The 22,746-nt window shown below is 55.3% G+C and overlaps 2 protein-coding genes across 12 annotated transcripts; one reads left to right on the top strand and one right to left on the bottom strand.

Moving 5' to 3' along the window:
* Positions 1–188: 188 nt before the first annotated feature.
* GAPDH (glyceraldehyde-3-phosphate dehydrogenase) lies at positions 189–4,128 on the top strand. 3 transcript variants are annotated; one of them, XM_055280957.2, is made up of 9 exons: positions 189–331; positions 571–622; positions 2,277–2,376; positions 2,458–2,564; positions 2,693–2,783; positions 2,874–2,989; positions 3,082–3,163; positions 3,339–3,751; positions 3,858–4,128. In XM_055280957.2, the coding sequence occupies exons 2-9, from the start codon at positions 594–596 to the stop codon at positions 3,925–3,927; spliced, it is 1,008 nt and encodes a 335-aa protein (XP_055136932.1). In that variant the 5' UTR covers positions 189–331; positions 571–593; the 3' UTR covers positions 3,928–4,128. The 3 variants fall into 3 exon arrangements, with proteins under 3 accessions (XP_055136932.1, XP_055136934.1, XP_055136933.1); XM_055280959.2 differs by having other exon boundaries at positions 197–331; positions 2,512–2,564; XM_055280958.2 differs by having other exon boundaries at positions 252–423.
* A 1,222-nt stretch (positions 4,129–5,350) lies between these two features.
* On the bottom strand, positions 5,351–22,069 carry IFFO1 (intermediate filament family orphan 1). 9 transcript variants are annotated; one of them, XM_055280946.2, is made up of 10 exons: positions 21,232–22,058; positions 16,916–16,976; positions 16,670–16,765; positions 15,733–15,873; positions 15,453–15,461; positions 14,636–14,817; positions 14,394–14,514; positions 14,032–14,127; positions 7,333–7,463; positions 5,351–6,424 (listed from the first exon to the last, which is right to left on the bottom strand). In XM_055280946.2, the coding sequence occupies exons 1-10, from the start codon at positions 22,002–22,004 to the stop codon at positions 6,319–6,321; spliced, it is 1,716 nt and encodes a 571-aa protein (XP_055136921.2). In that variant the 5' UTR covers positions 22,005–22,058; the 3' UTR covers positions 5,351–6,318. The 9 variants fall into 9 exon arrangements, with proteins under 9 accessions (XP_055136921.2, XP_055136925.2, XP_063495865.1 ...); XM_055280950.2 differs by having other exon boundaries at positions 14,636–14,793; XM_063639795.1 differs by having other exon boundaries at positions 14,032–14,124; positions 14,636–14,793.
* Positions 22,070–22,746: the final 677 nt, after the last annotated feature.

Raw genomic sequence — 22,746 nt, 5'->3', positions numbered from 1 at the left:
CAGCACCGATCACCTCCCATCGAGCCAATCTCAGTCCCTTCCCCCCTCCGTCGAGGCCCACACGCTCGGTGCGTGCCCAGTTGAACGAGGCGGCTGCGGAAAAAAAAAAAAAAAGCGGGGAGAAAGTGGGGCCCGGCTACTAGCGGTTTTACGGGCGCACGTAGCTCAGGCCTCAAGGCCTTGGGCTGGGACTGGCTGAGCCCGGCGGGAGGCGGGGTTCGAGTCACCGCCTGCCGCCGCGCCCCCGGTTTCTATAAATTGAGCCCGCAGCCTCCCCCTTCGCTCTCTGCTCCTCCTGTTCGACAGTCAGCCGCATCTTTTGCATCGCCAGGTGAAGACGGGCGGCGAGGAACCCGGGAGGCTAGGGACGGCCTGAAGGCGGCAGGGGCCGGCGCGGGTCGGACGTGTTCGCGCCTCTGCGGGGTGGGCCCGGGCGGCCTCCGCATTGCAGGGGCGGGCAGAGGACGTGATGCGACGCGGGCTGGGCATGGAGGCCTGGTGGTGGGGGGAGGGGAGGCGTGGGTGTCGGCCGGGGCCACTAGGCGCTCACTGTTCTGTCCCTCCGCGCAGCCGAGCCACATCGCTGAGACACCATGGGGAAGGTGAAGGTCGGAGTCAACGGGTGAGTTCGCGGGTGGCTGGGGGGCCCTGGGCTGCGACCGCCCCCGAACTGCGTCTACGAGCCTTGCGGGCCCCGGGTCTTTGCAGTCGTATGGGGGCAGGGTAGCTGTGCCCCGCAAGGAGAGCTCAAGGTCAGCGCTCGGACCTGGCGGAGCCCCGCACCCAGGCTGTGGCGCCCTGTGCACCTCCGCGCTTGCGGCGCCATCTGCCTGGAGTCTCCTTCCCCTAGTCCCCAGGAACAGGAGGTCCCTACTCCCGCCCGAGATCCCGACCCGGACCCCTAGCTGGGGACGCTTTCTTTCCTTTCGCGCTCTGCGGGGTCACGTGTCGCAGAGGAGCCCCTCCCCCATGGCCTCCAGCACCGCAGGCTCTGGGATGCTAGTGCGCAGCGGGTGCATCCCTGTCCGGATGCTGCGCCTGCGGTAGGGCGGCCGCCATGTTGCAACCGGGAAGGAAATGAATGGGCCGCCGTTAGGAAACCCTGCCGGTGACTAACCCTGCGCTCCGGCCTCGATGGGTGGAGTCGCGTGTGGCGGGGAAGTCAGGTGGAGCGAGGCTAGCTGGCCCCTGAGCCGCAAGCCCGATTTCTCCTCCGGGTGATGCTTTTCCTAGATTATTCGCTGGTAAATCAAAGAAGTGGGTTTATGGAGGTCCTCCTGTGTCCCCTCCCCCCAGAGGTGTGGTGGCTGTGGCTTGGTGCCAAGCTGGGGGAAGCTGAGTCATGGGTAGTTGGAAAAGGACATTTCCACCGCAAAATGGCCCCTCTGGTGGTGGCCCCTTCCTGCAGCGCCGGCTCACCTCATGGCCCCGCTCTTCCCCTGCCAGCCTAGCGTTGACCCGACCCCAAAGGCCAGGCTGTAAATGTCACCGGGAGGATTGGGTGTCTGGGAGCCTCGGGAAACCTGCCCTTATCCCCATTCCGTCTTCCAGAAACCAGATCTCCCACCGCACCCTGGTCTGAGGTTAAATATAGCTGCTGACCTTTCTGTAGCTGGGGGGCCTGGGCTTGGGCTCTCTCCCATTCCTTCTCCCCACACACATGCACATACCTGTGCTCCCACTCCTGATTTCTGGAAAAGAGCTAGGAAGGACAGGAAATTTGGCAAATCAAAGCCCTGGGACTACGGGGTTAAAATACAGCTTCCCCTCTTCCCCGCCCCAATCTCTGTCCCTTTTGTAGGAGGGACTTAGAAGAAGGGGTGGGCTTGCCCTGTCCAATTAACTTCTGACCTTTACTCCTGCCCTTTGAGTTTGATGATGCTGAGTGTACAAGTCTTTTCTCCCTAAAGGGTGCAGCTTGAAGTTGAGCTAGGCAGCAGCAAGCATTCCTGGGGTGGCAAAGTGGGGTGGTGAATACCATGTGCAAAGCTTGTGCCCAGACTGTGGGTGGCAGTGCCCCACATGGCCGCTTCTCCTGGAAGGGCTTCCTATGACTGGGGGTGTTGGGCAGCAGTGGAGCCTTCAGTTGCAGCCATGCCCGTAAAGCCAGGCCAGCCTGGCAGGGAAGCTCAAGGGAGATAAAATTCAACCTCTTGGGCCCTCCTGGGGGTAAGGAGATGCTGCATTCGCCCTCTTAATGGGGAGGTGGCCTAGGGCCGCTCACATATTCTGGAGAAGCCTTCCCTCCTCATGCCTTCTTGCCTCTTGTCTCTTAGATTTGGTCGTATTGGGCGCCTGGTCACCAGGGCTGCTTTTAACTCTGGTAAAGTGGATATTGTTGCCATCAATGACCCCTTCATTGACCTCAACTACATGGTGAGTGCTGCCCCAAAGCTGGTGTGGGAGGAGCCACCTGGCTGATGGGCAGCCCCTTCATACTCTCGCGTATTCCCCCAGGTTTACATGTTCCAATATGATTCCACCCATGGCAAATTCCATGGCACCGTCAAGGCTGAGAACGGGAAGCTTGTCATCAATGGAAATCCCATCACCATCTTCCAGGAGTGAGTGGAAGTCAGAATGGAAGAAATGTGCTTTGGGGAGGCAACTAGGATGGTGTGGCCCCCTTGGGTATATGGTAACCTAGCATCCCTCAATATGGTCCTGTCCCCGTCTCCCCCCACCCCCATAGGCGAGATCCCTCCAAAATCAAGTGGGGCGATGCTGGCGCTGAGTACGTTGTGGAGTCCACTGGCGTCTTCACCACCATGGAGAAGGCTGGGGTGAGTGCAGGAGGGCCCATGGTAGGGGAAGCTGACTCAGCCCTGCAAAGGCAGAACCCGGGTTTATAACTGTCTACTTCTCTGCTGTAGGCTCATTTGCAGGGAGGAGCCAAAAGGGTCATCATCTCTGCCCCCTCTGCTGACGCCCCCATGTTCGTCATGGGTGTGAACCATGAGAAGTATGACAACAGCCTCAAGATCGTCAGGTGAGGAAGGCGGGGCCAGTGGAGAAGCGGCCAGCCTGGCACCCTATGGACGTGCTCCCCTGACTTGGCCCCCGCTCCCTCTTTGTTTGCAGCAATGCCTCCTGCACCACCAACTGCTTAGCACCCCTGGCCAAGGTCATCCATGACAACTTTGGTATCGTGGAAGGACTCATGGTATGAGAGCTGGGGAATGGGACTGAGGCTCCTCCTCCCTGCCGGGGCTGCATGCAACCCTGGGGGTTGGGGGTTCTGGAGACTGGCTTTCCCATAATTTCCTTTCAAGGTGGGGAGGGAGGTAGAGGGGTGATGTGGGGAGCACTCTGCAGGGCCTCACTCTCTCCTTTTGCAGACCACGGTCCACGCCATCACTGCCACCCAGAAGACTGTGGATGGTCCCTCCGGGAAACTGTGGCGTGATGGCCGCGGGGCTCTCCAGAACATCATCCCTGCCTCTACTGGCGCTGCCAAGGCTGTGGGCAAGGTCATCCCTGAGCTGAACGGGAAGCTCACTGGCATGGCCTTCCGTGTCCCCACTGCCAACGTGTCAGTGGTGGACCTGACCTGTCGTCTAGAAAAACCTGCCAAATATGATGACATCAAGAAGGTGGTGAAGCAGGCGTCAGAGGGCCCCCTCAAGGGCATCTTGGGCTACACTGAGCACCAGGTGGTCTCTTCTGACTTCAACAGCGACACCCACTCCTCCACCTTCGACGCTGGGGCTGGCATTGCCCTCAACGACCACTTTGTCAAGCTCATTTCCTGGTATGTGGCTGGGGCCAGAGACGGGCTCTTAAAAAGTGGTGCAGGGTCTGGCGCCCTCTGGTGGCTGGCTCAGAAAAAGGGCCTAACAACTCTCTTCATCTTCTAGGTATGACAACGAATTTGGCTACAGCAACAGGGTGGTGGACCTCATGTCCCACATGGCCTCCAAGGAGTAAGACCCCTGGACCACCAGCCCCAGCAAGAGCACAAGAGGAAGAGACAGACCCTCACTGCTGGGGAGTCCCTGCCACACTCAGTCCCCCACCACACTGAATCTCCCCTCCTCACAGTTTCCATGTAGACCCCTTGAAGAGGGGAGGGGCCTAGGGAGCCCCACCTTGTCGTGTACCATCAATAAAGTACCCTGTGCTCAGCCAGTTACTTGTCCTGTCGTATCCTAGGGTCTGGGGCAGAGGGGAGGGGAGCTGGGCTTGTGTCAAGGTGAGACATTCTTGCTGGGAGGGACCTGGTATGTTCTCAGATTTGAGGGTAGGGCCTCCAAACAGCCTTGCTTACTTCGAGAACCATTTGCTTCCTGCTCAGACGTCCGAGTGCTACAGGAAGCTGGCACCACTACTTCAGAGAAGGCCTTTTCCTCTCCTTGCTCCTAGTCCTAGACTATCTGCTGTTGGCCAAACATGGAAGAAGCTATTCTGTGGGCAGCCCCAGGGAGGCTGACAGGTGGAGCAAGTCAGTTTGCACGGGGCTCTGATGATGACGGCTTAGTGGAGCTCAGCTGCAGTGGGCAATTCCGGCTCCACAGCTGTGAGGTCTTGAGCAAATGCTCTATTGCTCTATTGCTTTCTGTGCCCTCGTGTCTTATCTGAGGACGTCATTGTGGCCAGCCCCTAAGGTCTTCAGCAGGATTCATCTAGGTAAACCAAGAACCTAAAACCATGCGCAAGGCAGTAAAGACTATATAATTTTTAAAAATTGGTAAAAGTTAATGCCCACCTCACATAGTTTTGAGGAAGATGAACTGAGATGTGTCAGGGTGACTTATTCCATCATCGTCCTTAGGGGAGCTTAGGTAGAGGCGAGGCGTGTGGCTGGGACTTAGGTCCAGACCCATCATCATCCTTAGGGGAGCTTGGGTCGGGGCAAGGCGTGTGGCTGGGACCTAGGTCCAGACCCCTGGCTCTGCCACTGAAAGGCTCAACTGCTTTGGGCAGTTGGTCCTGGGCCTCACTTTGCACGTGCACTTAACTAGTGGAGACAAGTACATACCTCGGTAGAGCATGCACACCTGTAACCTCGGCACTTTGGGAAGCCAAGGTGGGTGGATCACCTGAGGTCAGGAGTTTGAGACCAGCCTGGCCAACATGGTGAAACCCCATCTCTACTAAAAATACAAAAATTAGCCGGGTGTGATGGCATGCGCCTGTAGTCCCAGCTACACGCGTGCTGAAGCAGGAGAATCGCTTGAACCCCAGAGGCGGAGGCTGCAGTGAGCTGAGACCACGCCACTGCACTCCAGCCTGGGCAACAGAGTATGAGACTCCGTCTCAAAAAAAAAAAAAAAAAAAGTACCTACCTCAGAGTTCAAACTAGTGAATATCAGGAAGTGCTTGAGACAGTGACACCAAAATGCACAATAAATACTCGCCAGTTTCATTATTATTAAAGAATCCATTTGAACGTCAGCTCAACACAGCCTCCTATACCGAGGCATTGTGAATCGCATCTCCCCAGTTTCTCCAGGCTTTTCCAAGAATCAGGGACGCTGTAGCCTGTTGGTCTCAGTGTATGACAGACACGGAGGAGGCACATCTTTAGCTGATACTTAAACAGACCCTGAGCGCACGTACACCCGCGCACACATGCACGGAGCTTCACCTTCTCGGTCATTCTGCAGTGACCAGGAGAGCAAGAGTTCCCACCTCCCTTCAAAACACTGTGCCCATCCCGGGCACTAAGGCCTCTTTAAAGCACGGCACCCCCACGAGGGAGGGCCACAGCCACATACACTCCACCTGGCAGGTGGACAGCGTGAGCATGTGGACCACAGCAGGGACAAGGTGCCCCGGCCAGCCCCAACGCCCTCCGCCACTTACAGGGACGGAAGCCCTCTCCAACTGCGTGTGCTGCAGAGGCCATGCATAGCCTCCAGCTGCATTCTATTCCACTCCAGTGCCTGGGCCAGTTAGCACCAGTGTGGAAGACAGTGAGCTGGCTCCGGACAACAGGGATGGAGGAAAGGTCCCACATTCACATCCTGATACGTGGACAAGGTGAGGGGCCGCTATCGCTCTGGCAGCATTTTAAAGATGGGGAAGTAGCAGACACCCACGCGTGAAGGCAGGACAGCCCCAACTGTGGTGGAAATGGCCTCAGAATGGTAGGGCCAAGCCTAGCTCCAGACACCCCAGAGCCCTGGAGAAGCTCCAGACACCCCAGAGCCCTGGAGAAGCCAAGACCGAGGGAGAAAGCCCGAGCGAGGAGCACCCCAGTCCCCAGGGGCTAGCCTGGTGCAGAGCTGCAGCTGATGTTCCCCTCTGTGCAGCCCCACCCTCTGCCTCGCTGAGTTCCAGCTTCGAGGGCCTCGGGTGCAAGGGGGAGGCAGGTCTCTATCTCATGGAGCTATCAGATGAGACATCGCGATCGGAGTCCTCAGCCTCGCTTGGCGGCGGCGGCGGGTCGCTAAGCGGGACCGCAGTGAAAGCAGGAGACTTTCTAGAAAAAAACACCAGTTGTCAACCTTGGGGCGGGCAGGAATCCTGAAGACGGCACTCCTCTTCCTGTTGCCTCATCCTCTGGCAGCAGGTGAGATCTATCGGAAGCGAGGGCGGGGCCGCGGGATGGCGAGGGAGCCGCAGGGACTGAACTCTCTCCAACCCCACCCTGACAGGGAAATGGGCCCCGCCTGTGTCTTGGGAACTCAGAGGCTGAGGTCAGGCACGATGGCTCACGCCTGTAATTCCAGCACTTTGGGAGGCCGAGGCGGGTGGATCACGACGTCAGGAGTTCAAGGCAAGCCTGGCCAACATGGTGAAACCCCATCTCTACTAAAAATGCAAAAATTAGCCAGGTGTAGTGGCAGGTGCCTGTAATCCCAGCTACTTGGGAGGCTGAGGCAAGATAATTGCTTGAACCCAGGAGGCGGAGGTTGTAGTGAGCCAAAAAAAAAAAAAGAAATAGCTGAAGTCACAGTAGGAGAGAAGCTGCTGAGCCTCCAGCACCCTGGCTCTCGGGCCTTGACTTTACGTCTATCTGCATTTTTGTGATTTTTAAAAATTCACTTTCTTGTTGCGGTATAACTTACACAGAGTCAAATGCACAAATCATGGCCCTGACTTTAGATAAAAATCTGCCCCCACAACCCTTCTGTTCCTTGCCAGTTTTTAAACTGCCTCTAACCAGGGGAACCACCAGAGCTGGTGGCCTTGGGAGGTTTCAGCCCTCCCACCATGAATGGACATAGCGTCATCTAACTGCCAAGGGAGAGAGCTGTGGGTCTGGGCCAGCCACACCAGGTAACTCCCAAAGGGCAGCCCCACAGCGAGATGTGACCCAGTCATTTCCTGAGGGTCTTTGGGGCTGTGTCCCCCCCGGAAGGCCCCATGCCCAGGGGAGGCGCCTACCGGTCTCCAGACTGGGTGATGAGCCGGCGGCAGGTCTCCATCTGCACGTCCAGGCCGCGCTTCATGCTGCACATCTCCATGTACTCGTGCAGGTGCCGGTTCATGTCGTTCTTGGCCGTGGCCAACTCCAGCTGTGGTGGGGCGGGCAGGGCCATCGGGGTTAACAGGTGGGGTTCACAGCGCCTCTGTTGCCCCCGCCAGGAGGCTAACACGCCAAGAGCAGTGGCTGGGCCGGGGTCCAGGCAGCCATTACTGAAGGCTCAGATCTTAAAATAAATCAGACCAAGGCAGAAGGCACCGAATACACTATCATTTCCTTTGGTTTTCCTGGAAATCTTTGCCTATGGAGGAATGCAAACGTACTGCTGCAGGCTGTATTCTTTTAAGACTGGTAAGAGTGGTGAGGAAAGTCAGTGTGGGTGGGATGGATCAGATCCACGGGCTCCCAGGGCCACACAGGTTCCCGTGGGGCCCGGCTCACCCCTCATCCCCTGTACTGTGCTGGTCCTGGGCTGTCCCCTCCCTGCACTGTGAGCTCCTGTAAGGGTTAGCAACAGGTCTTCCTCATCCTGGCAGACCCAGACCTCGAAGGGAATTAACTCTCTCTGTGACGTGCCAATGAGACCCGTGGCACACAAACCTGGCTCACTGCTGAAAGGGGCCCGATCCTCTTACCATTCTCTCCTTATCACTTTATTTTCTCACCTAAAAGCCATTTTCAGACACTAAAAGGAAGACTCCCATACTGGAGGTGCCATTGATTCTGAGACGTGTCCTGGCTTCAGAAATGTCACACGTGGAAAATATGAGGCTCAGAATCAAAGAAATCCGGTCTCCCTCCCAGGGCCCATTCTGCAGCCCACACTCTGAGGCAGGCAGAGAGGCAGGACCCAGGCAGCACAAACTCAGTGCCAAGGACAGTCGACTGCCTCTCTTTGTTTTGGGTACAAAGGGCAGGGGCCACACAAGGGGAGGCAAAATGCAACTGCCTGGAGATGACTTTCGTGACTGCCTGAGTGAAGAGAACAGGGAGGATACCAGCTGTGATAATGTGGATTGGACAGAGAGGGTGGGAACTTAGAGAAAGAAGAAAACAGATTACAGGGCCAGACAGAGATGGTCAGGACAGTGACATTTGGGGTGAGATGGTGGCTGGCTGGGTGAGAAGCCCTAGTGGGGACAGCTTCACTGGCAGGCTTGGCTCCACAGCTGGGGCCCCACAGTAGTAGGAGGAGCAGGACACGGTGACTGTTCAACCCAGGGGGAAAATACAGTGCCACCAGCCCTTGTTCAGATCAGCTGCCTACATCCCAATTTCTCCACCTTGGAAGAACTGGAGTGCAGGGAGCTGGGTTCTGGAGCCATCACTCAGGGAGACTGGGAAGAAGGAAATGAACCAAATATATTCTACTGAAATACAAGGCTAGTACTGCCACCAGTAGTCTCTGCATATGTCTATGTCCCCACTTAATTCACAAATTTACAGCAGGAACAAGGTCAGGAAGTGAACGTGCATGTCAGGAGATGTCCTTGACAAGCTACCTTGAAAACTGCAGGCTCGCTGTGTGAACAGACTTGGGGGTGAGACGGGAGGACACGGAGAGAGGTGAGGAGCAGTGGGGAAGAACTGCCTCCCGCCCACCACTCTGGGCCTTGCTCCATCTTAGTGACCCTGAGAGATCAAAGGTCACAAAGATAAAGGCACCTTGAGTACTCCTGAGGTCAGCAAGTCCTCCTAACGGTTCCCCTAATGCAGAAGTCCCCAAACCCCAGGCCACGGAGCAGTACCTGTCTGTGGCCTGTCAGGAACCAGGCCGAATAGCAGGAGGTGAGCAGTGGGCCAGTGAGTGAAGCTTCATCTGTATTTACAGCTGCTCCCCATCACTGGCTTTATGGCCTGAGCTCCGCCTCCTGTCAGATCCGCGGCGGCATTAGATTCTCATAGGAGCGTGAACCCTATGTGAACTGCGCATGCGAGGGATCTAGGCTGCGTGCTCCTTATGAGATTCTAATGTCTGATGATCTGTCACTGTCTCCCATCACCCCCGTCTAGTTGAGGAAAACAAGTTCAGGGCTCCCACTGATTCTACTTTATGGTGAGTTGTATAATTATTTCATTATATATTACAATGTAATAATAATAGAGATAAAGTGCACAGGCTGGGCGCGGTGGCTCATGCCTGTAATCCCAGCACTTTGGGAGGCCGAGGCGGTGGATCACCTGAGGTCGGGAGTTCGAGACCAGCTTGACCAACATGAAGAAACCCCGTCTCTACTAAAAATACAAAATTAGCCAGGCGTGGTGGTGCATGCCTGTAATCCCAGCTACTTGGGAGGCTGAGGCAGGAGAATTGCTTGAGCCCAGGAGGCAGGGGTTGCAGTGAGCCAAGATTGCGCCATAGCACTCCAGCCTGGGCAGCAAGAGCGAAACTCTGTCTCAAAAAAAATAATAATTTTTAAAAATAGTAATAAAGTGCACAATAAATGCAACGTGCTTGAATCATCCCAAAATCATTCCCCCTGGGTCAGTGGAAAAACTGTCTTCCACAAAACCAGTCCCTGGTACCAAAAAGGTTGGCGACTGCTGCCTAAAGTCATTGTACTGGGAGAGAGGAGGAGTCAGATGATTTGAAAATATCTCTATTTTTCTTTGAGATGGAGTCTCGCTCTGTCGCCCAGGCTGTGGTGCAGTGGCATGATCTCAGCTCACTGCAGCCTCCACCTCCCAGATTCCAGTAATTCTCCTGCCTCAGCCTCCCAAGTAGCTGGGGTTACAGGTGCCCACCACAATGCCTGGCTACATTTTGTATTTTTAGTAGAGACGGGGTTTCACATGTTGGTGGCCAGGCTGGTCTCAAACTCCTGATCTCAAGTGATCTGTCCACGTTGGCCTCCCAAAGTGCTGGGATTACAGGCGAGAGCCACCACGCCCGGCCAAAAATAGCTTAAAAGGCATGATTCCATTTAAGATATTATTTTCGTTCTTTCAGATCATGTTTTACACTGGGCACTTGAGGTCCAGGGAAGGCTAGGGAGAGATGGCAGCCCGAGGTCTCCTCTTCACAAAGATGGCCGCACAAAGGCCCCTACTTGGTTGAAGGCACAGTGAAAACACAGACCTTAAATCTACCATCCAAAAGAGGGAGGCAAGAATCAGGTCAGGCAGGAGGAGGAAAGAGCGAGCCGCGGTAGACAGGAGGGTGGGGAGGACTGGTTTCCCTTGCCATGTCTTTAGCTAGCAGCACAAATCCAGAAAACCTCATCTACCTGGCCAAGAAAACCAGGTTTGACGCAGGAGCAGGCAGAACAATTTGATGTGTGTTGGGAGAATGAGTATATAGGAAAATAATTTCTCGACTTCCTTCTCAAATACCTCCAATGTGAGAGCAATAAGAATAAAGTCAAGGCCGGGCGCAGTGGCTCACGCCTGTAATCCCAGCACTTTGGGAGGCCGAGGCAGGTGGATCACGAGGTCAGGAGATCGAGACCATCCTGGCTAACATGGTGAAACCCTGTCTCTACTAAAAAATACAAAAAATTAGCCGGGTGTGGTGGCGGGCGCCTGTAGCCCCAGCTAGTCGGGAGGCTGAGGCAGGAGAATGGCGTGAACCTGGGAGGCGGAGCTTGCAGTGAGCCAAGATCGCACCACTGCACTCCCAGCTAGGCAACAGAGCAAGACTCCGTCTCAAAAAAAAAAAAAAAAAAAGAATAAAGTCACTCTCTCCTTATCCACTGGTTTCACTTTCCACAGCTTCAGGTACCCAAGGTGAACCTTGATCTGAAAATATTAAATGGAAGATTCCAGAAACAAACACAAACAATTCCTAAGTTTTAAATTGCACGCTGTTCTGAGTGGCCTGATAAAATCTCACTCTATCGGCCCGGCGTGGTGCCTCACGCCTGTAATCCCAGCACTTTGGGAAGCCGAGGTGGGTGGATCATGAGGTCAGGAGATCAAGATCATCCTGGCTAACACGGTGAAACCCCGTCTCTACTAAAAAATACAAAAAAAATTAGCCGGGCATGATGGCCGGTGCCTGTAGTCCCAGCTACTCAGGAGACTGAGGCAGGAGAATGGTGTGAACCCGGGAGGTGGAGCTTGCAGTAAGCCGAGTTCAAGCCACTGCACTCCAGCCTGGGTGACAGAGCAAGACTCCATCTCGGAAAAAAAAAAAAAAAAAATCTCACTCTATCCAGACCAGGACATGAACCCTCCCTCTGTCCCAAGGATCCACACTGTCTACACTGCCTGCCCATTAGTTACTTGGTAGCCGTCTCAGTGATCAGATTGACTGTCGTGGTATCGCAGTGCCTGTGTTCAAGGAACCCTTATTTTTACTTCATAATGGCCTCAAAGCACAAGAGTAGTGATGTTGGCAATTTGGATATGTGAAAGAGAAGCCAAAATATGCTCCCTTTAAGTGAAAAGGTAAAAGTTTTCAACTTAATAAGAAAAAAAATCCGATGCTGAGGTTGCTAAGCTCTACAGTAAGAATGAATCTTCTATCCGTGAAATTGTAAAGAAGGAAAAAGAAATTTGTGCCAGTTTTGCTGTCACACCTCGAATTGCAAAAGGTACTGCCACAGCGCATGCTAAGTGCTTAGTTAAGATAGAAAAAGCATTGAATGTATGGGTGGAAGACTTGAACAGAAACACGTTCCAGTTGACAGCAGCTGGACCCAAGCTATCAGGAGGTCAGTGCTATCTTTGGTTTCAGGCATCCACTGTGGGTCTTGGAACACATGCCCTGCAGATAAGGTGGGGACTACTGTATGAATCTCCCATGTGGGCTTGAAGAGAAGCTGAGAGTCAGAGAAGGCTCCATGCCTCTCCCCAAGTCAGAGCGTTGGGAAAGGACCATCTCACCAGGCCAGGAGAGCTCATGGGGGTCCCGTCCATCCCTTCTCCCACAGCAACAGCAACCTCCATTCTGTGGTTCCACAAATCCTTCTTTTTTTTGTTTGTTTTTTTGAGACGGAGTCTCGCTCTGTCGGCCAGCTGGAGTGCAGTGGCACGATCTCGACTCACTGCAAGCTCCACCTCCCGGGTTCACACCATTCTCCTGCCTCAGCCTCCCGAGTAGCTAGGGCTACAGGCGCCCGCCACCATATCCAGCTAATTTTTTTTGTATTTTTCGTAGAGATGGGGTTTCACCGTGTTAGCCAGGTGACCTCGTGATCTTCCCGCCTCGGCCTCCCAAAGTGCTGGGATTACAGGCATGAGCCACCGTGCCCGGCCTCCACAAATCCTTCTTGCAGCTCCTAAAGCCTAGAGTTTGAGTTAAAGCACCAGCTCCACTTGCTTCTAGGTACCTCTAGAAGGTACTTCAAGGCTTGGGAAAAAGCATGGAGATTTCTCTGTTATCTCAAAGGCTGAGTGGAAGAAACAGGAAAGTCCCAGTCCATCTCTGAGTGCTATGGCACTGACAGTGTTAATAATAATAAAACAGTCCCCACTATGCTACACTTGCTATGAGCCAGACACTGCCCTAAGCTCTATATGTGCATTATTTCATCTGATCTTCTAAATAACCCTATAGGTGAGGTATTATTAAATTCCTCATTTTACAAATAAAAAGGCCCGGCACAGTGGCTCATGCCTGTAATCCCAACACTTTGTGAGGCCGAGTTAGGAGGACTGCTTGAACCCAGAAGTTTGAGGCCAGCCTGAAAAACATAGTGACACCCTGTCTCTGTAAGAAATCAAAAAATTAGCCGGGCGTGGTAGCACACGCCTGTGGTCCCAGCTACTTGGGAGGCTGAGGTAGGAGGATTGCTTGGATCCAGAAGATCAAGGCTGCAGTGAGCCTGGAGTGACAGAGCAAGACCCTGTCTCAAAAAAAGAAAGAAAGAAAAAGAAACAGGTATAGGGCTGGACACATGGCTCATGTGTCTAATTCTAGTACTTTGGGAGGCCGAGGCAGGAGGATCACTTAAGCCCAAGAGTTTAAGACCTGCCTGGGAAACACAGGGAGACCCCATATCTACAAAAAAATAAAAATAAAAATTAGCTGGGTGTGGTGGCGCACACCTGTGGGCCCAGCTACTCAGAAGGCTGGGGTGGGAGGATCACTCCAGCCCAGGCAACAGAGTGAAACAGAGTGAGATCTTGTCTCAAAAAAGAAAGGACAGAAAGACAAGGGAGAGAGGGAGGGAGAGATAGAGGGGGAGAGGGAGAGATAGAGGGGGAGAGGGAGATAGAGGGGGAGAGGGAGATAGAGGGGGAGAGGGAGATAGAGGGGGAGAGGGAGATAGAGGGGGAGAGGGAGAGAGGGGGGAGAGAGAGAGAGGGAGAGAGAGAGAGAGAAAAAGGAAGGAAGGAAGGGAGGGAGGAAGGAAGGGAGGGAGGGAGGGAGGGAAGGAGGGAGAGAGGGGGAGAGGGAGAGGGGGGAGAGAGAGAGAGAGAAAAAGGAAGGAAGAAAGGGAGGGAGGGAGGGAGGGGGAGCTCAGAGGGAACAAGTAACTTATTACAAGTTCAAGGTGGTTGTAAGTAACAGAGCTAAGATTTGAACCGACATCTGTCTGTCTCCAGAGCCTGAGGTCTTCAGAGCCCACCAGAAGGACTATACCTGAGAGACCACTCCTCCTCCCAAGACCTTGGTCTCCGGAGTCCTGCAGGAGGGATGAGGCCGCTGCGCCTGCAGCCCCACTCAAAACCCCCTGGGACACTGCGCCCCTGGCTTCCGCTCCTGCCCTTACCTCTATCTGGTCAATGGTCTCCTGATACTCCTTCTCCCGGGTTTTGAACAGGGATTCCGTATCTTTAATCACCTTCTCCAGGCTATCTTCCTGCTGCTGGAGTAGAAAGGGAAGCGGGGGAGGCCAGCCAAGGAGGGATGGGATGGGACGCATTCCAAAGGGCCAAGTCAGGGAGAGAGAGAGAGAGAGGAAGTTCGGTTAAAGAAACTGGAGAAAGAAAAGCAACAGGATAAAGGAAGAGGGGAGACGCAGGTAGAGGATGACAGCCACATGGGGGGACAGAGCGAGGAGAGGAGTGGGGGAGCGGGCATCAGGCTGGAGAGGCAGAGCCAGAGGGCCCTGAGGCCGGGAGCAGAGGTTACCTCTCCCTGGGCCTCTGCAGCTGCCATGGCATAGCCTGAGAAATCCTCCCAAAGCAGCAGGGTCTCCTCAGTCTCCTCCCAAGTCAGGCTGTCACAGTCGTCCTCAAAATCATACTCCCTCCTAGAGACAGGGAACCCGAGTGTCAGGGCGGGCGGGGCCTCGTCCTGGCGGGGACTGGGGAGCTCCGGCCTCCTGGGCTGCTGTGGCGTCGGTGCTGCGGGAGCACGGCCTGCGGACTCACAGCTGGTTGAGCATGCGCTGCATCTCCTCGTTGATGCTGAGGGCTGTGCTCTCCTCCTCATCCCCATCGGGCTGGCGGGGCCCCTCACTCTCCGACAGGGAGGTGTCCTCCTCGACGGCAGCCTTGCGCTCCCGCTTCCGCCCCCCCATGGATGGGACCTTAATGGGAGACAAGTGCAGAGACTACAGAGACGAGGCCGGGTGCATGAGGAGAAAGGGCGGGAGCAGGAGGCCGGGCAGAGAGGGTGGGAATGGGGGAGAAGCATGAACCAGCAGGAAGGGTGGGGCAGACAGAGAGAAAAGTCACAGTTACAATGACAGGAACAGAAACACAGACAGTCACCAAGGGCCAGACACACAGACACACAGCGGGGGCCAGGGCTGCAGACTGAGAAGGCAGAACAAGAAGAAATGGAGAAAGAGAGCGGTCAGACAAGGGAGGAAGGGCTCGTTGGGGCCGCAGTCAGATGTGCATGATGGCTCAAGAGGAAATTGTTTTTCTAAAAAAGGTCTTTTTGATTAAATGACTCAACTAAAGAAAAAAAGCTTTAGGCTGCAAGGAGGATGAGGGTGCAATGTGTACAAAGGAGAACCTGAATCACATCCAGATCTGGAAAGCCGGGGGAGAAGGGAGAGAAAGAAATGCAGTCAAGAGAACAAGAGATAGAGAGAAAAAGGGGGAAGAGCAAGGAAAAGAGAAAGGGCAGAAAAAAATCCGTGCTCAAGAGCCCAGCGGACCCAAACTGAGGGCCAGGAGGCCTAGGCAGCTTAGAAACTGGGACTGGGACATTAATAAGCTTGCGTGAGATCAGACTAACCAGCTTCTTCTGTGGAGGAAGCAAGAGAGAAGATGAGAGGAAGAGAGGAGAGGAAGCAGACAGAGGAGAGAGAGGGGGAAGGGAGAGACGGCGTTAGAGACAGCTTCCACAATGCCCCTCCTGACGCTGCTCCTTACCCCCCAGCCTAGCCCCGTGAGGGCCCCAGGTGCCAGGTAAGGCTCCCCAAGCAGGAGGCAGGGCCTGCGTTCCAGGCCAGCCGCCAAGGAAGCATCCACCTGCCCCACCCACCCCTGAGAGCAGAGGGCAGCTCCGTCCTCACCTGGAACATCTGGATCATGTCCTCGCAGTTGCGCTGCTGAGCCACGTCGCAGAGCTTGGCGGTGATGTCGATGCGGCGGCAGATGTCCATATCCACCTTCATGGCTTTCTCCTGGATCTTGGTGTCCAGCTCCGACAGGTTCTGTCCAGGGAGCCCAGGGAACAGTGAGGAGGCGCCCAGTTCTCCAGACAAGGACGAATTAGGCCTGGCAAGGTCCTCATCCTTCCCACCACATTGCACCGGTGCCTCTTCTGTGGAGTCTCCCTGAGCTGAGTGCACCCCTCTTCCTGGGTAGTGGTGGCCTCCCCACAGCACTGTGTGAATATGCTGGGCATGGGGTGGCTCGGGCCACTGCTCCCTGGCCAAACGGAAGCCCTGGAGGGCATGGCCAGTGCCTGGGACATGCAGGGGCTCACTGGAACCATGAGTGGTCCTCATCCTCCTGGAACTTACATTCCCAGAGAGAAAGAGACTCCTGGGAATCATAAGAGTGGAGAAAGGACTATAATAATCGCAACAGCTAACACTCTTCAGCTAACACTGCATGCCGGGCACTGTCCTGAGTACATGACCCCCTTCACAGTCCTCCTGCTGAGTGCACGCATTTATTTCCCCACGCCAAAGGCGAGGCCTCAGAGGCTGAGGAATCGGCCCAGGGCCCCGGCGCCAGCTGCGGAGCCTCCACCCCAGAAGCTGCTCACTAACTGCTCTGCAACCCCAGGCCCTCAGAAGCTGCGCCACCTCTGTGACGTAACACCAAGACTTCTGTTCCTTCTCTTTCTCTGGAGTTAGGGGTGGCTAGGGGAGAAAGGGAAGGAGAGCAAAGAGAAGGGGAAGAGCCGTGGACGGGAGGCCGACAGGCCAAAACTACAAGGGCCTGCTCTTCTGGCCTCAGAAGCCTCACTTCAACCCTCGGGAAGCCTGGGGCTGCACTCACGTTACTCATGAGCCCCTTGAAGACCACCAGCTCAGCCTTCAGCTGTTCCACCTTCAGTGCCAGCTCCTCCTGGCAGGCATCAGCCTCCTGGGCTTCCTGCAGTTGGGAGAAACCCTGATGTTGGTGGCACTGCCGAGGTAGGAGGAAGATAAAGATGACAAGGAGGGACAGGGAGACGGCAGCAGGGTCATGGGCAGACAGGGGTACCCAGGGAAGCACCAGCAGCGAGTGGGGCGCCACCCTCACCTCCTGGAGCTCATTTACACGGTCTTGCAGCTGGATCCGCACCGTGTACTCCTCTTCCCACCTGACAGACATGGGAAGGGCGGACAGAGCTTAGGTACAGAGTCCTTCCCTGCCCCCATGGCTCCCTGTCCCCACCTCTCTGGCTCAGGCCTCAGACCCCAGTTCTGGTTCCCTGGATGGGGAGGAGCAGGGCACAGGAATGCCTGGCCAGCCAGCTGGTGACCAACTGCAGCTGTCACGTGGCTCTGTGCTTCCTGATGGGCGTCGAGCTCGCCAGCTGCCTTCCCGGAACCTCCGGGTTGCGCACCAGGAGCTCTGTTTGGGCAAGTGCTGAGGCTCCGGTCCTCCGTGGCGCCCATCCCTGCTCAGGCCCCAGCTCAGCCAGCTGTCTGGCTGGCCTCATTGCCCACCTCCTGCCCACACCAGACCACCAGGTCCACCCGACCCAGTCTCCCACCTTCAGTCGCACAGATCCGGGCTCCCGCCTCCTGCCCGCACCAGAACAGAGCTCGTCGAGCCCGCTGCCCTGCCTCTTGTGGTATCATTTAACCCTGTAAAAGCATCTGCAGGACACATACTGTATCAACAGAGTGGGTCAAGAGCCTGGTAGGAGACACTCAAAGTCCTTCCCCACAAGCTCCAGAAACTGCCCACCCAGAGCCTCCTCTAAGTGAGTCACAGAGAGGTGACCAGACTGGCTCAGAGGCTGGAAGTCCCATAGCAGCATGACAGCAGTGGACACACGAGCCTGGGGTTACTAGCACTCAAACCCAGAGGGAAAGAGAAAGTAGAGTCTGTAAAGGGGCCCGGTGAGTACGGCAGATGAGAACTAGACACAGCCTCTTCCAGGACCCAGAATTCAGAGATTAAGACTGCAAGTGGGCCGGACGACACCCTGGGCCACAGGGCAGGGTCCTAGGTAGGGCATGCTTCCCAGAACCAGCTTTGTCATGTCTCATCAGCCATGGCAGGCGGTGCATATTCTATTCCATCACAGAGATGGAAGCCAGGGCAATGCGCTGCTTAGGACCCGCCCGGCGTTCCAGGGCCCTGCAGTCTAGCTGGCGTAGCAGCACATCTCAAATCCTGTTCCTGTGAGCTCATCACTTCTGTCAGCCTGAGAAGGGAGGGGAACTGCACCAAGAGAGAAACTTCAACATAAGAAAGTGGTTAGGAAGGGGCCAAGAAGACAGCAAGAAAATTAAAATCTGAGTGGGCAGCTTCTGAAGCCTTGGGTTAAGCCCTTTCTTCCCCTTCCCTCCATCTTCCTTCCTATGTCAGCCTCTGGGTCACAGCCATCTCCTCACTCACAGCCGCACTGCAGTATTCCTAATAATAACTCCTCCACATCACCTCGGCTGCCCCTCCCTGCTGGGCAGAGCAGGAGGAGGCAGCCAGCCCAGCCACCACCCTGCTGGCTCCCCACACAGTCCAGCTCCCAGCCTTCCTGGCTCCCAGCCCCCTTCCCTGTGTGTCCTATAGGTGCTTCTCCCCTCCCCCCTGACATTCTCATGCATACAGTCAGGCCACTAAGGGCCCTAGTCGCATCAGGTTATGTTTTCTTAGCTAAGACCCTTATCTTTTCTGGGTCTTGGTTTCTTCATCTACGATGTGAAGGCATGAACTGTGGTACCCTCATGCCCCTGGAGCCCACGAGTCCCTGGAGGAAGACAGTAAGCCTGTCAAGGGCATGCTAACCCTGGACAAGATGTGTGAAAGAGGGCAGGAGGGGCTATCTGACAGTGAGCTCAACACAGCCTGGAAGAAACTTAAGTAAGGCAGTTATAGCTAAAGGTTAAGCTTAAGGAACTCTTACAGGGTAAAAAAATCTACAAATGAATCATCTGGAAGCCCACTACAGTTCTATTTGTTCTTTAGCCAGACTTCAGACAGACAGGTTCATTTTCACCTCCATTTCCATCTGGTCTCACTTACAAGGTTCCCTTAACATGGGCAGAATTTGAGAGCGATTTCCATGTGTTCTGCATGGACCAAACACCTCTCTTCCAAAAAACTGTATCCCTGGGTTGAAGAGAGAAAGCAGGGACCTTTCCTATGTTGGGAAAACGGGGGCTCAAAAGAAGGTCACACACAAGGCAGGGGAGCTGAAAATAGACCCCAGGAGGCCTTTAGCTACCTCCCAGTTTAGCGCTCAAGCCATCCCAGGCCTTCCAGGCAGAAGACAGGAGTTACAGTGTTGCTATAAAGAGACCAGAATGAGGGCAGGGGATCTGGGATGGAAGAAGAGTCACTGCCAGTATCACGTACCATCCAAGTCTAGCTACAGCTCTCTACACAGCAGCGTGCTGCAGAGCGATGAGCTAATCAGTCCCCAAGGAATAACTCTTTCCTGCCCTGGACAGCTGGACCAAGGACAAACGCTCCTTCAGTTTAAAAAAAAATGCTCCCGAGAACAGCAGTTGTTCCTGTGGTTATGGATGTATTCCAGAACTGTGCCTGTTCCACTGCTGAGCGTGTTAGTTAACTCCTGCAGGGGCAGAGCAGGCTGGTTCTGGGTGGCAGAATGATTTCAGGACAACTGAAACTCCCAAGGACATATAACATGGACCACAACTAAGGAAGCCAGCACGAGGACAGGACTCAAGCTCAGAAAGCCTGCTGATCAGGTCAGGAGTTTGAGACTGGCCTGGGCAACGCAAAAAAATTAAAAAATAGCCAGGCATGGACATGGTAGTGCATACCTGTAGTCCCAGCTACTCAAGAGGCTGAGGCAGGATGATTGCTTGAGCCCAGGAGGATGAGGCTGCAGTGAGCCATGATGACGCTACTGCACTCCAGCCTGGATGACAGAGCAAGACCCTGTCTCAATATTTTAATTCAAGGGTTTGTAGTAAGGTATTCAATGCCACTTCTTGCCATCACTGTGCAATTATTGAAATGGGCATACTGAACTCAGAAAGCAAATCTGATGCTTTCATGGGAGATGGAGCCACATTTGTGTTCTGGGTGGGATCACTAGTGCAGGAGAACATTACATTTTCCTCTGAAGGCAAAATGCTTGTAGGTTTTGCCTCTTTACTTTGTATTTACTTCTAAAATTGCACTTGTTCACCTACCAGTGTTTACGAAATCCTGGATTTGGGATGCTTTTTCTATAATAAAATATTATCATTTGTGGAAAAAAAAAAAAAAAAAGAAAGCCTGCTGATCTGTGATCTGGTAAACTCCAGCAGGGTGGAGATCCCTGAAGGTCGCCCCCAGAGCCAGCCGTCATTTCCTAGAACATTCGGCCAATCCTCACCCAGTGCTGAATCTCCGCTACACTGGGCTGCATAGGTAGTTCCCAGGCCCGCCCACAAGGGGTCATAATAGCTGAGATGAGAAGGGAGGCCGCCAAACCAAAGCCTGTCAGTCACCCCCTTCCTCCTCAAGGCATGGGTTGGAGTCTGCAAGACACTACCTCTGCTCTCACTCCTGTCCTATCGGCTTGGTTATCAGCCATCTAAGGAATCCACTTGGTATACAGCCAGCACTCCTGGCATCACATTCCTTCCCCTTGCCCCTTGGGGCCGGGCTCCTCTCAGACAACCAAATCTTCATCCACAGAATGCACTGGGCCCGCCCCGCGGCCTCGCAGTCCTAGGGAGCGCCCATATCCCAGCTTCTCCCTGCTCAGTCCCCTGCCGGCTCTCCACTCTCCCTCCACCACTGGCGCTTTATACTGCCAAGATTCCCCTATCAGCCCTGCTCTCCACCCTCACCCTAGGGAACTCCCTTCACTCTTTCTTTTCCCGGTTTGTTGACCTACTCAAGCAATGGCTTGAGGTCCCGGAGCTTTTCCTATGAAACCACAGCAGGTACCTGGTTTCCATCAATATTCTTTGGGAAACCTTGGGCTGTGAAAGAATCACTCGTTGCAAGGTACAGCCCCTCCCTCACCACCGCCTTCCAATTTCATTCAATTTAGTCTCCCAAATTTACGCTATATCCTTGCCTCCTACTTTTGAAGTTTATATCCCTAAACTGCCCCAGGGCTGAGACCGGTAGGGCTCAGACCCAGTCCCTTTCACACCGCACAAAACCCGCAGTTATGCCTGGATGGCAGAGACAAGCCGGAAAAGTAGGAATCCCTCCGTGTTCCGCTCCCAGCTTCCTTCTTCCTGTCACGAGCGGGGCTTCTGCATTCTCTGCGGATTCTAGTCTCCCTGCATCCAATTCCTTCCAAGCTCCTCATTATACAGCACAAACTTTACTCTCATTCTTTTCACCCCTGATTCTTCGGAACCCACACCGACTCCTGGCCCGTTGTGAGTGGCATGACACAGAGAGCCCTGTCCCCCTTTCCCAGTCCCTACCTCCGCTTGTACTCGTCCCGCTCCCGCTTCACTTTGGCCAGCACGTTGTAGAGAGCGCGGATCTCGGGCGTGATGGTGTCGATCTGGACGCCCACCCCATCCGGGTGCACCCACGACAAGCCAGGCCCTTGCACCAGAGTGGGCTCCAGTCCCGGCCCGAGCCGGCGGGCGTGCGAGAACGACCAGATGGTGCCGGGCATGAAGCGGGCCGACGAGGAATAGGCGGTGGAGGTGGAGGTGGAGGACGACGAGAGGCTGGGCGCGGAGGGCGCGAGGGGGCCGGCCGGGGAGCGCGCGGGCGAGCCAAGCACCCGCGCGGAAGGGCTGCAGACAGCGGCCGGCCGGGCGCCCAGCTGCAGCCCCAGGGGCCGGATGGGGCTGACGAAGCCGGTCTGCACTGCCTGGTCGCGACGACCCAGGCCCCGCCGGCCCTGCTTACCCTCCTCCAGCGCTTGCTGCAGCTGCTTCTCCAACAGCCGGTTCCGGCGCTCCAGCTCATGCACCTTGGCCAGGAAGCAGCGGAAACGGAGGTTCAGGGTCTTGAGCACGTTGATGTTGGAGCCCAGGTCATTGCGGAGGGCCATGGCGGCAGGCGGTGCCGGGCCCGGCCCGGGCGGTGAGTAGGCAGCAGGGCCGGCCGGCGAGAGAGGCGCCGGGGGCAAGTCTCCTCCCCCGGCGAAGTGGTCGCCTCCCAGTGAGTCCCCCAGCGGCCCGGCCAGGCCCTGCTGCTCCTGCTGTAGGAGGAAGAGGTTGGGGCCGAATAACGGATTCATGGCTGCGCCTTCTGCTGGGAGATGCAGACCGGTGCAGGAGTAGGGATGGAGGGCGAGCGAGAAGAGCCAATGCGGCGCCGGCGGGACAGGGCCGACCAATCAGGTGGCTCGGCAGCGGGGCAGAGGTCAGGGGGCGGGCCGAGAGGAAGCCAATGACAGGCTCCAATTGGAGACCGGACCCTGGACCTTTTCGGGTCTGAGGCCGAGCCCGGGGATGAGGGGAGCCACCGCCTGGAATCCAGCCGGGGTGGCGTAAAGCCCAGGACCTCCAGTACCCCATGGGTTCTGGTGGCAAGCCCATCTCCCCTACACTACCTTTTTTTTTTTTTTTTTTTTGAGACCGAGTCTCACTGTCGCCCAGGCTGGAGTGCAGTGGCGCAACCTTGGCTCACTGCAACCTTAGCCTCCCAGGTTCAAGCGATTCTCCTGCTTCAGTCTCCCGAGTAGCTGGGATTACAGGCGCCCGCCACCACGCCCGGCTGATTTTTTGTATTTTTAGTACAGACGAGGTTTCACCATGTTAGCCAGGTTGGTCTCGAACCCCTGACCTCAGGTGATCCACCCGCCTCGGCCTCCCAGAAAGTGCTGGGATTACAGGCATGAGCCAGCGTGCCCGGCCTTCCCCTACACTTCTATTGCCCTCCTCTCCCCGGAGTTCAATCACCTCTAGCTCTGACTCTAGGGCTTTCCCTTCCTGGGAAGACCCAAGGATGCAGGAGCCTAAAACTGACCTTATTTCTCA

This window comes from Symphalangus syndactylus, chromosome 5 (assembly GCF_028878055.3).
Source record: "Symphalangus syndactylus isolate Jambi chromosome 5, NHGRI_mSymSyn1-v2.1_pri, whole genome shotgun sequence".
Taxonomy (NCBI): Eukaryota; Metazoa; Chordata; class Mammalia; order Primates; family Hylobatidae; genus Symphalangus; species Symphalangus syndactylus.
The sequence above is the reverse complement of the archived record's forward strand: the minus strand, read 5'-3'. Positions and strand labels throughout refer to the sequence as shown.

Coding starts and splice junctions, on each gene's coding strand:
- IFFO1 (XM_055280946.2), bottom strand. CDS start 22,004: ATGAATCCGTTATTCGGCCCCAACCTCTTCCTCCTACAGCAGGAGCAG. Junction 14,515..14,635: donor CAGCGCATGCTCAACCAGCT/GTGAGTCCGCAG, acceptor CCCTGTCTCTAG/GAGGGAGTATGATTTTGAGG. Junction 6,425..7,332: donor ATCACCCAGTCTGGAGACCG/GTAGGCGCCTCC, acceptor GTTTTTTTCTAG/AAAGTCTCCTGCTTTCACTG.
- GAPDH (XM_055280957.2), top strand. CDS start 594: ATGGGGAAGGTGAAGGTCGGAGTCAACGG. Junction 2,565..2,692: donor CCCATCACCATCTTCCAGGA/GTGAGTGGAAGT, acceptor CCACCCCCATAG/GCGAGATCCCTCCAAAATCA. Junction 2,784..2,873: donor CCACCATGGAGAAGGCTGGG/GTGAGTGCAGGA, acceptor TCTCTGCTGTAG/GCTCATTTGCAGGGAGGAGC.